At 42.4% G+C, this 17,775-nt stretch overlaps 1 protein-coding gene across 4 annotated transcripts in view; it reads right to left on the bottom strand.

The window, feature by feature from the left end:
* Nucleotides 1–17,775, bottom strand: part of LOC147027425 (mediator of RNA polymerase II transcription subunit 13-like) — a 197,126-nt gene that overhangs the window by 12,453 nt on the left and 166,898 nt on the right. For all 4 annotated transcript variants that reach the window (XM_085876794.1, XM_085876795.1, XM_085876796.1 and 1 more), the window contains 4 exons: nucleotides 13,512–13,654; nucleotides 13,202–13,363; nucleotides 4,046–4,222; nucleotides 3,804–3,946 (listed from right to left, as the gene is read on the bottom strand). In XM_085876794.1, the coding sequence (XP_085732920.1) occupies nucleotides 3,804–3,946; nucleotides 4,046–4,222; nucleotides 13,202–13,363; nucleotides 13,512–13,654 (625 nt within the window). The remainder of the gene's footprint in view (nucleotides 1–3,803; nucleotides 3,947–4,045; nucleotides 4,223–13,201; nucleotides 13,364–13,511; nucleotides 13,655–17,775) is intronic.

Raw genomic sequence — 17,775 nt, 5'->3', positions numbered from 1 at the left:
TTTCCCTTCCTATTACGACGCATAGAGATTCCGTTTTGCTTACTTTTCATGGAGTCCTTTAAAGTTATGAAAGTTTTGAGTAGTTATGGACCTTCCCGCGATAAAATGCAATGGATTTGTGGTTAAACCAAGTCCTGAGTTGAAACCAATTTTGAGTTCGGCTCTCCAAAGAAAAGAATAAGAAGAATTACAAAATGGATATTTTGGGTCGGTCAATTATGTATTTCAACGACGTTGTCCAAAAGCTGAACTGACGTTATTGGATATGAAACCCCTCAGAGACGACTGGCAGGTACTTTAGAGGTTTATACAGGAAGTTTGTACCTTGGTTGATTTTCTTTTGATGGATTGTGTTGTATTTGACTTATGAAGTGTTCGGGTCATCCATGCAGAGGAACTCTCCCGACTTCCTGACATTCAGCATGATATAAAACCAGGGTTTAAGCTGTCATAAGCCAAATCACCAAATATCAACAAAAGCCCAATTTGATGAATAGTTTTCTTTCAAAATTCACCAAAAAGAGATTTCTGAATCTTATTAAATATGCACACACTCAAACCGTTTTGAGGAAACTATGCTGAGTAAAGACATTTCATGAACCATTAATGTTTGGGGATGGATATTTTCCAACAGCTTCTTGTTTGGTTCAGGAAAACTAGAATTTGGCCACACATTCTCACACCGAATCAGCCAAATTGCAGAAAAAAAATTTTGTCCACCTTAAAATCCCTGAACAGCTCAGCTCTCTCATTAAGCCTGGCCCTGCGACTCTGGTCAATGGTATCGAGTGTTCCTTGAGAGAAAATTCTTCTTTGCCCTATGATGAGTTCCAAGACATCCACCGGCAACATCAAGCATGGTGGTCTTGAAAGCACTCCACAACACTTCAGGATTCCCGAAAGCACACAGACCCCCCAAATCCCCACTCAGCCTGTTCGCAAACTCCTCAGCGACCCTCTCATCCTTGAGCTTGCCAACATTCAGCCTAGGCTGGGATAGTACCCTTCTCCTGGATTTATCATGCAACTTAAGAGTTGCTACAACAAGCCGGTGGTCAGTATTTAGGAAATGAGCACTCCGGTCGACCTTGCAGTTCTAGATCATCCTCCAGCAACCATCAACGAGCACATGGTCAATCTCCTTTGCCACATCACCAGCATTGGAATACCAAGTCCAGCGATGAGCTTGTGGGCACTGAAACCATGAACCAGCCACCCTAAGTCCATGACTTATCGCAAATTCAAGGAACTTAGTGTTATTCTGGTTCAAGGACTTCAAGGAACTCTCATGGAGTGGGTTTTCAGATTTATGTTTACTTTCCGTATGTTTTGCAGAATGAAGGGTTTTACGGTGGCCGGAGTGCAAATCCTGCCACTAACCTCCAAATAAAAAGTAACCCGACTGCAGGAGGACATCCGCAGACACAGTTGGGTACTAGATATGGACGGCCGTTGGCTCACAAGGAGCTCCTCCACCCTTTATGACACCCTTAAAAAACAGTAAGTGTCCTGTTTGAAATGATTTAAAATTTTGTTTGACTGTCAGGCAGGTGGACAGAATAAAAATATTATCTCACTCCTCTCCACGCATGTGTGATCGGATCGAATTCAAAAACAAAGTAGGGTAAAAAGAAAGACTTGTCTTTCTATTCGTCTTCCGATTCATGTTCAAAATATAATTTTACTTAAATAAGTTGATCCTCGATCACAAACTGATAATACAGACAGACGGACGCACAAGAACCAATTGCTTAACCCCACTTTTCGCTTCACATGCACAGGGTAACAAACCTTTTGAAGTAGTTTGGTCCCTGAAACTTTTGCGACTCACCATCAGCCCCAATTTCTCTTGGAGAAAGCGCATCAAAATGGCCTCCTACGTCAGCCACCAACTAGGCATCCTCCTTCGTGTCATGCGTTTCCTTCAGAAATCCCAACTTCCAACAATGACGACGTCGGTGTTAATTCATGTTCGATGGAGCACCGTGGTCCCTTTTGGGCTGTCGCCTCTGCCTCACACCTTGGGTGAACAAAGGCCCTTAAAATCACTGAACATTCCTGCAATTAATCCAAATATCTGGGGTTCTACCATGGCAAACAGGACACTGGCCCCTGTCTTCTTCCACCTCCTTTCTGGTCTTGCATCCTCTCTGCCCTTTTCATGCTCCCCTCTTTCCCCCCCCCCCCCAGTTTCTGCAGGGTGCAAGTGGTCTGCCAACAACCCCTTTCTGGATAAACTCTCAAAATCCAGATTCACTGCTCACCTCAACTCATTCGTTCATCGATATTTTCTCTCGCTTGTGGACCAAAAGTCCTCAATCTGTTCAATCTCACTCTTCCCTTCAGGCCTTCAATATAGCTGTTCACCACCAATTTAGCACATCCCCCATTCATAATCGTGATTTTTTTCAAACCTCATTCACCCTCCCCAAGCCCACCACTTATTTTCCAGGTTTTTGTGTCATCCTCCCCTCCCATCCTTTTCCTCCACTCAACTTCCCATTTTTTTGTTCCATTTGTTTAATTCCTATTTTTCTCTTCCACTTCGTGCTTGTGTTTGACTTTGAGTTTGTAACCAGCTTATAACTTCCGCCACCGAAGGTGGAGGAGGTTTTGTTTTCACCCCTCTCTGTCTATCTGTTTGTCTGTCTGTGTGCAGGATATCTCAAAAAATTGTGTACGGATTTGGATGAAACTTGGTGGACGGGCTGGGTGTGTGACCACGACAAATTTATTCGATTTTGGTGAAGATCCGAATCCAGATCTGGATACGATAATTATTTAATTTTAAAAGTGATTCTTCACCATTGAGAGATAGGGCTCAAAAGCGATATTCAGCATGATATTTCAAAAATGTATTGAGCCCGATATGTTCTCGTGGATGAGGCATAACGTGGCGGAGGTATACGCTCCACCGAGTACCCTTCTAGTTCAATGGCTGTTATGCTAAAAGCAGGGGATTTACATTTTAAATATAATTTCTCACATGTATTTGCTGATTTAATGATAATTCTGATAATGAAATGACTTTTTGGTATTTAAATTTAAGTACTGTACCATCTTTTATTTAAAACAAATAAAACTAGCTTCCGTTGAAGACAAAGTCTTCGATATCCCCCGCCATAGTAAATGAGGACAAGTAGCAAAAGGCACCAGTTCAATTTATTCTTGATGTGTGCACCAAATTTCAAAAAGAAATAGTTAATAGTTTTGCAACTATGCTCTGGAAACAAAGGTTAATCTCAATTATTTCTCAATACCCAACTTGTTTCCATGGAAAGTGACAGAAAAATTTTGGGGGAAATCTCTAAATATGAAAAGGAACCAGTGCACCACTTGCTTGATATGTGTACCAAATTTCGTAAATATATCCTGAGGGGATTTGTAGCTTTGCTCCGGAAACGAAATGTGACCATTTCTATATCCCCCGCCAACTTCGTTGGTTGGCGGGGGATAAATAACCAACCTGAACAACCTGAGAGTCAAAGATAGGGTACTGTTGAATGCACCACTTAGTGGTTGAATTACACAATTCACATTTATTAGTATAGATTTCACTGTAAAAACATTTCAGCACGAAAGTACAGCGTGAACCTGGATGGCTCAACCTTCCATCACAAGAAGTTCATCATCTGACAGCGAGCTAGCAAGGACTGTGAATGACCATCAATAAGGCCAAAACAAACAGGATTGATCGACGTTCCACCAATAATTGCAACGGTAAAAAGACTGCTTGGCCGGTTACATTGTTAATGAGAAAAAGAGGACAACATCCGCCCACCAGCGATGGGCACAACACATACCTTTCCAGTGCCATGGGAGTAGGGGAAGTGAGAGTCAACTTGTCCCCCCACGGGAGATCCGGGTGATGGAACGGGAGAACCGGCGAGTGATGGCAGCACAAGGTCTGGATCAACACCCAGCTCCAGAAAGATATCCATTCCGTCTAAAACAGACACCACAAAACACCGTTTAAGTTTCAACATACATGACCGGTTGATGCTGTTTGCATTATTGGCGGTAATCGATGTACGTCATGTCATACCAGGAGTAAGACCATCGAGGACCTCGTTGTTGCAGGGGACCGTGGTGACCTGTGTGGTGGCTGAGGTGGGAAATACCAAAATGTGAGTGCAAGAGGCATCTTGTGGCGTGCTCAGCTGAGATGTCTGTAGGTTCAGAGTGGTACTCCGGCCAAACACCGAGCCAGTAGACACTGAATCTGTGTCATGTGGGAGACAGCATGACTCGTTAATGTGAAAATGAGCTAACCATCAGTGGGTTCAGAAAGACAATTTGGCACAGAGAGGAGGATAGTAACATACTAGTATTATCATGTAATCCATGTGTTGCAGTGTGCACTATAAAGACAGATTCCCATCTTTGTTTACATAAAATTACTGAAGGAAAACAGAGATAATCATTTAGCTTGAGCCAAAGGGATTACATTAATCTTTGAATTTGAGGAAATCACACATTCTCATAACCCAGATGTGTACACACACCCCTCAAAAGTTTTCACATTTTGATGCCACCTGAGCTTATTTCAGGATGCTTTCAAATCAAACTTATTGAGTCTTCTTCTTGAATATGTCGTCTTCACAAACTACTCCAAGGTGATAAAGCTAAAAAAAAAAATGTAGATAAAATGTGAATCACGTGATCCGCATGACTTCCACAATATAATTAACATCCCTACTCTACCATAATGTTGCAACCCAAATATGTAAGCATTCTGACAAGTGAGTTGAGAGAAGAAGATTTTGGAAGGAATTTGCAAGACTGCCATTTTGATTCACTTCCGGTCATGTGATCAGCATGGCATCCACAATTTAACATCAGGACCCCGTCCTAATGTTGTAACCAAAATTTGGAAGCATTCTGACTGGTGGATCTGGAGAAGATTCTTGAAGGAATTTACGCAATTTTCCCAAACATTGACCAAGTCGGCCATTTTGACATACTTAAAGTCATGTGACCGGAACGAGCTTTGCAATTCCTGTTACCAGTCGGGAGAGGAACATTGCTGCAAAATTTCAGCCGAATCGGCCCAGTGGTTTGGCCGGAAAAGTTGAAAAAGGAGATGGACGGACGGACGGTGCGCGATGACAATACCTTATCTGGAATGTAAATTCCGGATAAGCTAAAAATTAATCTCCCCCACTTATCGAAGGAGTTTTAAGGTGCAACTCAGTTGGTCAACCATCAAGGCAAAAATGAAGACCAAGGAGCTTTCCAAAGAAGTCAGAGATAAAGTGGTGGAGAAGCACCGTTCAGGAGAGGGTTATAAGAAGATTTCAAAGTCATTCATTATCCCTTGGAGTATGGTGAAATCCATCATGAAGAAGTGGAAGACGGATCAATCCACCAGGACTCGACCCAGATCAGGTCACCCATCCACACTCACCAGCCGGGCAAGAAGGAAACTAGTTCGGGATGTCTCTGTAAATATATCAACAACTTTGAAAGATCTGCAATGTTCTATGTCCAAGATTGGAGTCAGTGTTCAATCTATCCACATCATCCCGTTCCCATCACAAAGCTAGCCTCCATGGACAGGTTGGTAATAAAGAAGCCATGACTGAAAAAGACGCATCCAAAAGCTCGTATGGAGTTTGCGTAAAAGCATCTTCATGATACTGTAGGCATGTGGAGAAAGGTTTGATGGTCAAACGAGACAAAAATTGAACATTTTCATCTAAATTCAAATCGTTACGTCTGGCACAAGCCTAACACTGCACCTCATCCAGTCAACACCATCTCGACTGCCTAACATGGTGGTAGCAGTATCATGTTAAGGGACTGTTTTTCATCAACAGGGACTGGCAAGTTCATCAGGATAGGAGGGACAATGGACGGTGCAAGGTACAGGAGAAAACCTGCTCGAGTCAGCCATGAATCTGAAACGAGGTAGGAGATTCACATTTCATCAGGACAATGGTCTCCATCACAAAGCTCAAGCCACACTGGAGTGGCTGAATAATAATATAATAAACGCTCTTGTGTGGCCCAGTCAAAGTCCTGACTTGAACACAATTGAACATTTATGGTGAGACTTGAAGATTTCAGTCCATCGACGATCGTTTCCTTCAATCGTTGAAAAAGTGTGTGTGTGTGTGTGTGTGTGTGTGTGTGTGTGTGTGTGTGTGTGTGTGTGTGTGTGTGTGTGTGTGTGTGTGTGTGTGTGAGTGTGAGTGTGGTTCTGTCTGCGTGTGTGTGTGTGTGTGTGTGTGTGTGTGTGTGTGTGTGTGTGTGTGTGTGTGTGTGTGTGTCCCCTCCATAACAATGAAACCTCATGGTCCAAAACTTTGCATGCAAACTAACGAATGCCAAAGGAGTGCATGAATGAAAACTGCATGTTTGGATAAATTGAAACACCCCTTTTGAAGATAATTTCGGGGGTGCCCATCACAAAAAAAGCGAAAATAAGCCTTACCAAAATGGCGGTGCACCGTCTTGGTCAGCTGGCCATCTGTCATCGCTGGGTCCAAAAGGTGTCCTTTTTTTCGGCTTGCTCAAAAATGCCTTGCCTTGGAGCCACGATGACCTCTCACAGAGTAATTAGAGTATATCATCAAAATCTGGCTACGGATTTGAGAATCGGATGTCGTGAATTAAATAAGTATTGAAATCTGGAGTAAAATCTGAAAAATTTAAGAAATTACTGATTCTTATAACTTAGTGTATTTATTTAAGCAAGGCTGTCATCCCTCAACAGCACTGTCAACTTAATTCATACCTCCATCGGATAGGGTGTCACTCTACTGGAACCTGCAATACTTGCAGAAAACCCAAAGATTTGAACAATCTGTTTTTAAAATTCCCTCTATATGACGGACCCAGATTAAGGATCTGCCAAACGTTTTTAGACCATCTGAACCAGAAGCATTGCCGTCTCTGCAAGGCCATTCTGAGATTTTTTAAAAGAGAGCAGGAAATCCACATCCTGTATTGTAGTATTATGGATTACCTGAAGGCTTCGTTCACCGCTGTTATGTTTGGGCTCACGGTGTATATGAAGCCTTATCGCTCTGAAATCGCGATAAAACTTAAAAAGAAGATCACTCCCTCTTCATAATCAGCGAAGCCACTGGTGAAATTTGCAAGCGGCGGGTGGTATTTTGAGAGAGACCTGCGGTGCGTCCCCATGGTGTTCACACACATGTTTTTATGATGCAGCAGTGCAGTATGAGCGACATGGGAAGGTGAAGTGAACGACGAGGTATTACGTACGCAGTTCAGTCACCTGCGCTATGTTACCATGTTGATTCACAAGCAAAAAATTAAAATAAAAAATAAAAGAGAATGTGTGTGTGTGTATGTATGTGTGTTGTTCAGTCACCTGCGCAAGGGGAGTGTTAATTTATAGGCAAAAAATGAAAAAAAAGTAAATTTTTTTGATAAAAGGGGTTGCTGCGTTTGATGTCATTGACTTTAAATGAATCCAGTGAACCCTCCAATAGCGTGGGTTTTACTATCGCGGGTTTCTACCAATCGTGGGCAACATATTGTGCTCCAATTCCGTGATTGCAGGATTTTTGAGCTGAGATGAGTCATCGTTTGCGGCCCATGCATGAACGATTACCTCCCATTACGAGCTTTATGGTGTTTCTCCCGCATCATTTTTAATAAGCCGACATGTGAAGTGATGGACAACGTTATTGTACCAAAAGGCAGACAAAAGTTACGACATTGGGTGAAAAGATCGAGTTAAATTGCTTGGCTCCAGATGAAAATGTGGCATCTGTACGGTCCATCATTATGGGGTCAATGATTGGAGGTAGAACCTTCCCCCTTGTACTCTTCCTCATTCATAAACCTTCATTATCCTTCAAAAATTCATTATCCTTCAAACCTAATTCCCAAACATTCATTTTTCAACTCCGTATTCAAACCTTATTGACAAAACACTTGATTTCCTGCACCGGGATTCAAACCCTCGTTCTTAAACACGCATTCTCATGCGCAGCTCAAAAAACAAATCGAGGCGAAGGGATGTATAATGGAGCATGTTTTTTAACATCGACGAGACAGGATGATTCAGGAGGACGTCATGTCGTACCTTGCTTGCTCTCCAAGCAGGAAAGATTTACGTCCCGTCCCGTGCGTGAACGATTATCTCCCATTACGAGCCGTGTGGCGTTTCTCGAGCACCGTTTTTAATGAGCCCAAACGTAAAGCGATAGACAAAGTTAGTTGTGCCAAAGGGCAGAGAAAGGTTATGACGTTGGGCGAAAATATCGAGTTGTTCGATACGTTGGTTCGTGGTGAAAATGCGGCATCTGCATGGGCCGCGATTACGGGGTCGATGATTACAGGTAAAACCTTCTCCATTGTACTCCTCCTCATTAGTAAACTTTCATTTTCCTTCAAATCTCATTCCCAAACCTTCATTATTCTTCAAACATAATTCCCAAACGTTCATTTTCCAACTCCGTGTTCGAGCCTTATTGGCAAACGCTTAATTTCTGATACCCAGATTTGAAACCCTGTTCTCAAACAAACATTGCCATGCGCAGGTGGCCCGGACACTCCAGTGGCTTAATACAACATAAATCGTCAAAAAAAAATCTCCTACAATGCAACTTAAAAACCTATAAATCAAATTAGCTACGAGTCATCTGCAGAGAATTCCCCATCCAATAACACTAATTTAACTTTGGGACATCATTGTTGAACAAGAAAAATGAGAGACCCAAAAGTTCCCGTTTGCCATTCTTTTTCTTCTTATGATTATTTTGACCTCACCTGGACTTTAGTTCAGCGAGCTGATGTGATTGAGCAGTATCCGTAGGTGAGTGAGTGAGTCAGTCAGTTGGTGAGTCAGTTGGTGAGTTAGTGAACACTTCAATCATCGTCGCTTGAACCAAACACACGATTTTGATAAAATTTGGCCACAAGCTTCATATCTGATGCTGAACGAAAGTATATTGACCGTATCAAATTCTGCGCTCAATAAGGGGGTCTACGTGGGGGGGGGGGGAGTTTGACCCCCCAAAATAGGTATTTGCTCTCTTCTCTGAAACGACAGACATGATTTAGATGAAACTTGACCACAACCTTTATCACCCATGATGTACCAAAGTTTGTTCACAGCAATAAAAAAATAACTAGAACTGCCACTTTATAACTGCTGGCAGTGATGACTGGGTACCCAGATTTGTCCGCCTTTGACACAACTGATACAACATGAGACTTAAATCATAGTCGCAAAGTTTCGCATTCATAGGATAAGCGGTGCCAGAGAAAACATAATTTAATGGTGATACAAACACAGGCCTGCTTCGAGACGGCGCGGAACAGACGAGTTACGAACCGGGCAGCACAAAGCGTTCAATTTCCTTATTACTGGCGAACAGATTCAAATGATTAAATAATTCTGGCTGCCAAACCGCATGACCGATCAGGTTGAAATTTTAAACTTTTGTTTCACATCTCGGCCTAATTACAAATATGAAGTTTCGTATATATAGAAGCAGCGGTTCCAGAGTAAACATGAATTAATATTTATCCTTCAATCCAAGATGGCGGCCAAATCATGTGACTTGTGACGTCTTAATTTTCACCACGTGTGCAAACACGATGCTAGATGATAAGTCCAAATTTTGGCTTCGCTAGGTTAAGCAGTTCCAGAGAAAACATTATTTAATATTTTTCTTAAAACCAACATGGCTGCCAAACCCTGGGCCCCATTCCGTTGAAATTTCAAACCGTCATTCCGCATGACTGTTCCACCATAAAGTTGATGCTTCACATTTATTGATGCAGTAGTTCCAGAGTAAACATTAATTAATATTTTTCCTTCAATCCACTATGGCTGCCAAACGTGTCGTACTCAAAAGGGGGTGAGAACTTTTTATTCGTCATGGAGAGGCGGTCATAGTGGTGGAGTTTCGCCTGGATCTGTTCAGCTGTTTCAGAGAAAAGGACGTTTAAAGATATTATTTTTCAATCCAAGATGGCTGACGAACCATGTGACCTATGACATCACAAATTTATATTCTGCTTCCAACTGGGTATTGGAACACGTTTGTGAAGTTTCGTGTTGATCGGTAAAGGTGCGTTTTTCTATCCAATATGGCCGCCAAACCATGTGACCTGTGTTGTCATAATCTTTACCATGCGTGCATACACGATGGTAGATGATAATTGCAAATTTTCCATTCGTTAGGTAAAGCGGTTCCAGAGAAAACATTATTTAATATTTTTCTTAAATCCAACATGGCGGCCAAACCATGTGACTTATCAATTCTAAATTAACAAACTTATATCGCCGACCTGTCCCGAATATAGTTCTGAAATCTCCCCTTCAATGGACCAGCGCTTCTGGAGAAGAAGATGTTTGAAGGTTTTTGGGTTTTTTCAAGATGGCCGCCAAACCATGTGACCAATCAAGAACAAATTAACAAACTTGAGAAAGGACCTCATGGGGAATATATCTGTGAAGTTTCGTCTTAATCTGTCTTGCCCTTCTGGAGAAGAAGATTTCAAAAATTTATTCATTTTCAATCCAAGATGGCTGCCGAACCTTGTGACCTATGATATCATAAATTTAAATTCTGCTTCCATCGTCGACTCGAACAAGTTTGTGAAGTTTCGTGTAAATCGGATAAGGTCTATTTTTCTGTCCAAGATGGCCGCCAAACCGTGTGACTTCTGAGGTAAAAATTTTTTTACCATGTATGCAGACTTGAGGGAGGAAGGCACTTGCAAATTTTCGCTTCGATGGCTTCAGGAATTCCAGAGAAAACATTATTTAATATTTTTCCTAAATCCAACATGGCAGCCAAAGCATGTGACCTATCAATTCGAAATTAACAAACTTATATCGCATACATCTCCCGAATGCAGTTGTGAAATCTCCCCTTCATTGGACCAGCGCTTCTGGAGAAGATGTTTGAAGGTTTTCGGGTTTTTCAAGATGGCCGCCAAACCATGTGACCAATCAAGAAGAAATTAACAAACTTGAAAGAGAACCTATAGGGGAATATATCTGTAAAGTTTCACCTCAATCTGTCCAGCCCTTCTGGAAAAGAAGATTAAAAAAAAACCACTAGAAAACAAGATGGCGGCCGAATTACGTCATCGATGACGTCAAGAAAAACATTTTCGTTGGTGACTTTAGGCGTAGATGATGCTCAAAAGTTTTCAGATTTTTCCTATACGGCGTTCTACTTGACGAATTTTCACCAGTATATCGTTTCACCTATGATGTCATGAAAAATCACACGGATTCCCCATAGGGAGCTTCGTAAAATGTATCAAGCAAAAAATTTTTCCATTGCACAGTTTCTGAGATACAGAGGTCCAAAGTTTATCGTTTTTTTCAAGATGGCGCCCGCACCACGTGACCAATGACGTCATACTTATAACGGGAGTGTGCTATCAAAAAAGATACATACTGTGGTGAAAATTTTGTGTCGATCGGACTTGGTCTCCCAGAGAAAATGATTTTTAAAGCGAAAAAGGGTGCAAAATGCCGGCGGAAAAAGAAAAATAATAAATAAACAGAAGAATAACAATAGGGTATCCAGTTGATAAACTGGATACCCTAATTAGGGCCCAAGGTGGTCTAAGGGGGGGGGGGGTTGAGTGACTGTTGCTCCTGATCTAGGTGAGCTTCAGGATGCACAGTCCTATTTTCCTTCTCTTTCTGACAGACTAACTCAAAATTGGTTTCAGCTATGAACCTGGTTTAAACACCAATTAAATGCGTTTAATCGTGGGAAGGTGCAAACTGATCTAAATTTTAATAGCTTAACAGCATTCCGTAAAATCACGCAAAACTGCATTCGTTTGTAAAGGAATAGGAACGGATCAGAGGAGTGTGCGAGAAGACTACAACCAATCAGTGTGATGGGAGCGGGACCACCAGATATTTGCTCAAGGGTCAATCAGAGCTAAAATAGAAGAATAGAAGAAGAAGAATACAAGGGCCAATGGAGTATATGGGTGTGGTTAATGGTGGAATATTATCAGGGTTGTGTGTCTATATAGTACATACTACGAAAACGTACTGCTAAGAATGAGAGTATGTCAGTCGATAAAGTACGTACTAATAATACACATGCATGAACTATCGGGGGTCATATTCGTGATGATTGGACCCCCCAATGGAAGTCGGGGGCCAAACCTTCCGCACTCTTTCTTTCCTGCTGCCCGGATTCATCAGGGAAGCGCGGTCACAATCATAGCACCGATCGGTCTACATGAACTGGCCCATTCCCTCCATCCACTCCTCTTCCTCTCCCTACCCCACCCCACACCACAACATCTTGGATGTTAGGAATAAATGGGTCACACCCAGGAGGTCGATCGGCTGTCTCCGTGCTGCTGCCCTGTTCATGCAGGGCAGCAGAACAGGGCCAATCCACAGCAACAACACACACGTTTCTCAAAAGTACGTACTATTTGCAATGTTAGATAGTTTATAAAGTATGTACAGTACCTTCTTTTTTTCTTAGAAAGGGCAGAGCATGGAAAGGGAAGAGGGTGCAAGACAGAAAGGAGGCAGAAGAAGACAGAGAGCACCGACCTGTTAGCGATGGCCAAGTGATAGGCCCATAGACTCAGCCTTATCACAGGAGATATCAATGATATTGAAGGACTTGGTTTCCATGGCGTCAAGCTGAGGTTTCCATGGTGTCATTGATAACACAAAACGGGATTTATTTTTCGAGATAGAATGTAGTTTTTTTGGTTTTTTTGAAACAGAAAATCACTGGCTCTGAACTTGGGTAAACTTAATAACAACGGTGAAGCTGGTTTTAAACAAGTATAAAAAGTGCATGTGTAAACGAGGTATAAAAGTAACCCGATTACATGAATAAAGTGTGCTGCCACAGGCAATAACACATGAGTGAAAATGAAAAACATCCAGAAGAACAAACGACACGTAGAATAACGACCCACGTAAATACTGTACATCAAGAGAACAAGAAAGGAACATCAAACCACACTGTAACATCAGGTGATGTAAAATGCATTTCTAATATTCAGTCATCCCACCACAAATGGATTCTCTATATTTCTTTATGCCTCCATGCTCAACTCAACATCAAGAGATTTTAAAACAAAAAGGGGAAATCTTTCACTTGGAAGAAATTCCTCATGCACAGTTCATTTGGACAGAGGAGACGCGATGGAGCGATGCCATTAATACAATATTCTAAAGGTTTGGTGCCACGTTGGAAAAAACTACCTGGCATGATGAAAAATGAACCTTGAGGCTCAATGGCGACGAGGCAGGCACTGAGAATGACGGGCGAGTCTGCAGCAGAGATCCCACACAACTGGCGGCAAGTTTCCTTCAGACGCAAGCTCAAAGACTGGAGGGATCGCCGGCCGAGCAACATGCTCCAGTCTGACGGGAAATAGACGGTGAGCAAAGCGCAAAGCAACCCATGAGTAAATGTCAAAGGCTACAGAAAAACATTCGAAAGATGGGAGAGTGCGAGGGGGGGAGAGGGGAGAGAGGAAATCTGCTGGAGAAGAGTTTGTGGAATGCTCACCCCTTAGCTCCCCATGGCCCATGCGTCCCAAGCGACCAATCACCACGCGCCAAGGTATTGATGTGAGCTGCATCAGGCCAAGGCACCACTCCCAGAGCTTGTTGAGGCCAAGGCGACGAGCTGGTACCCTCCCTCGCCGAGATCTGCATTCCACGAAACGCCAAGCAATGTAATAACAACAACAACAACAACAACAACAACAACAACAACAACAAAAAATGATGTGAATGAACCAGTATGTCCTTCTACGACCCTCTTATGCCACAAGTGGAAAACTGTGCCATTAAATGCAAAACCTAAATGACCATTTTTCATGGGTCCCAAGAAGGAATTCGGACGTAATAACACACACACACACACACACACACACACACACACACACACACACACACACACACACACACACACACACACACACACACACACACACACACACACACACACACACACACACACACACACACTCACTACTGGTAAGTACTTACAAAATCTATTTTATTTGAAGTTGTAACGTTAACTTATAAGCAATTTACTGAATTCCCCACTGCCGGATCACCAGCTGGGCATCGTTTATCATCGAGGTTTCGATCCTTTCATCCCAGAACCTCTCCAAACAGCAGATCCACAACCCCGATCACAGGTCCACATCAGTAGATTACTCAACATCAATGAACCCACAACCTCAATCAATGCAGCAATGCAATATTCTTATACAAACTTATTTATCATTTATATTTAAAGTATTCCTCCATATGAATAACTTTAATCATACACCACTTTATATGTTAATATATTAAGTGATAAACACTTTACCTTGTTGACATGTCCATTACACCGCACCTCCATCAAACCATCAACTCAAACTGTCATTAATAACCAATTTTAACACGCTACACTGCGTATCCTAGCAACCACCACAAATTATATTAATGCTTCTTTTCAAGTATTTAATAAATAATACTTATTTATTGTATTTTGGCTTAGTGGTTAGGGTGGCGGCTTGGGATCCCAGGGTCCTGAGTTCAAGCCCCGTTGGCTGCTGAATTAACACCAGGGGGTTGACTCAGCCTGTCATCCTTCCGAGGTCGGCGAAATGAGTACCAGTGTACTGGTCCCGGTGTATGCCCCGGTTAGAATAGGTGTACCATATCCCTGTGTGTCGTAAGAGGCGACCAGGGTTGGCGTCAGGAAGGGTATCCGGCCATAAAACATTGCCTCAAGAAAAAGCCAAACCCCTGCACAGCAGGGAAAAATGGCTGTAAAAACGGTCATTTGATATTTTTTACTTATTTATTGTATTTTCATCGAACTACGTCCATTATTTAATAACATCTATAAATAAATAAATGTATATATATATGTATATATGTTTAATTGATAATAATAATTTAATAATTTGCCTCACTAAAATATTTAATTAATCATCATTATATTATATCAAATGCAATTCAACAGGAACTTGTTGACACGAAAACGAACCAAATTTAAATAAAAGGTGATGTGGAGTCGAAAGACCTCACAAGATCTGATCAATCAATCAGCCAAATATCCTCTGTTTAACATGATGGGGAAAACCTTCTCAGCACATTCCACAAAATCATCCTTTACCAAACAAATTCTTACAAATCGAAGTATCTGAGATGAAAAGACATTGTAACCCATTTTAATTGGTATATTGTTACCTGGAAAGGTGTACAAGACTACCAGGAAACTGAAATCATCAACTTTATGATCTACACTTGTAGTAAAACCATTTTGTCCAACTCCAACCAACACATCCAGATATGAAGTAACTGCACAATCATTACCACTCCTGTTTACAATCAGGTTATCTGGATAAATCTTGTGAAGCTGCCCATCAAAAAAACTATCATTAACCACACACATATCATCTATATAACCACATGTAGGTGATAATGTTTGAGCTAATCCATAATTTCAGTTTCTGCATGAATGAAAATTCACAGAAAATAAGAAAAGTATCCGCTAGTAGTGGGGGGGGGGGGTGGGCTGAAATTCCCACCCATGGGAATACCCTGAACCTGTTTCAACATTTTCCCACAAAAAACACACAAAAGTGTTTAATAAAATATAATCAACATCATCCTTAAACTTCTGTTTATCAAAACAATGAAAACTTGAGTGTGTATTTTTGGAAAAGAATGTTCTATCAAACCTGACACATAAAAACTTATTAAAAGAGTTAAAAACCTTGTCAATCACTTTGAAGAGTGAATCCCTCATAAGTACTAAATCCAAATTTGTTTAGAAAGTAGAAAAATCAAAAACTTAAAATGACTTGATATTGGAGGCATCGAATCACATCTAACAATTCCAAGGAAGATTTAATGCTCCAGGAAGTGTTAATACCAGAATTCTTCTCAATAACTAAACAATATTTTCTCTCTCCTCCATCTCAAAGCAACCTTCACACTCTTCCTCCTCCAAGCTTCCCTCTCACCTCTCTCAAAAACTCCCCCCTCAACTCTCACCTCTCCCTCCAATCTCCCCCTTCTCAAAGCTGCCTCCTTCCCCTGCCTTCTCTCTTCCACCTCATCACTCTACCTCCTCCAATCTTCAACTTCCCTCTGCCACCTCTCTAATTTCTCCCCACTGTGCTTCATCCCGTCACCGAGCCTTTTCTCTTCCTCATAAGGCCCTCTTCCCAAGCTCTTCTGGAATCCCCCACACAGTCAACATCTCTCCCGACCTCCCACCATCCTCCCTCGTCCTCCCCTCCCCCTTCCATCCCCTCCACCAAAAGCCTCCTCCCCTCCATCTTCCGTAACAATGTGGACCTCAAATATCCGGAGCCTTTGTTCAAACCTGATAGATCTTTCTATACAGGTTGCCACTGACAAACCGGACATGATCTGTTTAACAGAAACTTTCCTCCCTCAAGAGGGGTCTGACTCCCTATTATCTCTCCCTGGTTACTCCCGACTCTGGTATGATAGACCTGAGCCTCGTCCTGGCAGCGGAGTTGCTCTCTTCATCAAAGACTCGATTCCTCACTCACCATGAACTGCCCTCACTCCCCCACACCCTCAGGAATACCTCTGGCTACAGTTTTCCCTCCACTCCCACCTAATGTTTATATGTGAACTGTACCGTCCACCAAACAGTGATGACTCCATTTACACCTCGCTTGCCAAAAACATGGACAACCTTCGATGCTCACCCCATCTCTCTCTTCCTCATATGTGGTGACTTAAATTGTCATCATGTCAGTTGGCTGGGGGTGGGTACCTCTCTCACCTACCATGGCTCTTCAGCAAAAGACTTCTGCGACTGATTGGGACTGAAAGTCTGAAACCACCTCAGCGCCGTCGAATCTGGCATTTCACTACGCCGACTGGCAGGGTCTTCAAGCAGCCATTAAACTTCAAGATCGATCTCACATCTCTACGTTCTCCGAGATCAACTCGTCCTGGGAATTCTTTCAAAGAAACTTGCTCTCCCTCATGCACAGAATTATCCCCTCTCGTCTTCAGTTGTCCTACCCTTCCTCCCGCACATGGTTCACTGAAGCTTGTGGTGAGGCAGTTGTCCTGAAACAACTTGCCGTTTCCTCATGGAAAACAAACCCAACTGAGGGTAATCTCAGTTCCTTCCATCAAGCTCGGAACAAGTGTGTTTCCACTCAGGAGAGCCAGAAAACATCTTTCTAAGCTCGTCTGAACTCTCAAACCTCTCTCCCTCCTCGAAATCCTAGTGGGGTCTGATCAAATCTGTTTCTGGTGTATGTTCCCCCTCCATCTCCTCCCTTACCTCAAATGGCCGCACTGCTGACACTGCACGTGAAAAGGCTGAATGCCTAAACTGTTTTTGCTTTAAAATCTCGTGTCCGAAACCCATCGCTTTCTGTACCAACCTTACCCAGTCGCACCCAGCTGTTCCTGAACTCTGTGTCCTTTACTCCTGACAAGGTGGTGGAGAGCTTGATGTTAAACCTCGACTGATTCTGCAACCGGTCCACACAGCATCAGCCCACATGTCCGAAAAACCTGCTCTGCTGCTCTTGCTCACCCTCTCTCTGTTCTATTCATCCTCTCATTTGCTCAAGGTCACCTGCCATCTGCTTGGAAGTCAGCAAACATGACCGCTCTGCATAAAAAGGTGCAAAAACAGATCCCTGCAACTACAGACCAACCAGCCTTCTGCCAATCATCAGCAACGTTATGGAATCCATCATCGCTTCAGACATTAAATCCTTCCTCTTCTCCAATGGCTTGATTTCCGATCATCAATTTGGTTTCAGACC

The sequence above is a fragment of the Eptatretus burgeri genome, chromosome 4, assembly GCF_056783735.1.
Source record: "Eptatretus burgeri isolate ZD-2024b chromosome 4, Ebu_testis_v1, whole genome shotgun sequence".
In the NCBI taxonomy this organism is placed as follows: domain Eukaryota; kingdom Metazoa; phylum Chordata; class Myxini; order Myxiniformes; family Myxinidae; genus Eptatretus; species Eptatretus burgeri.
This window is presented reverse-complemented; position numbering and strand designations above follow the sequence as displayed.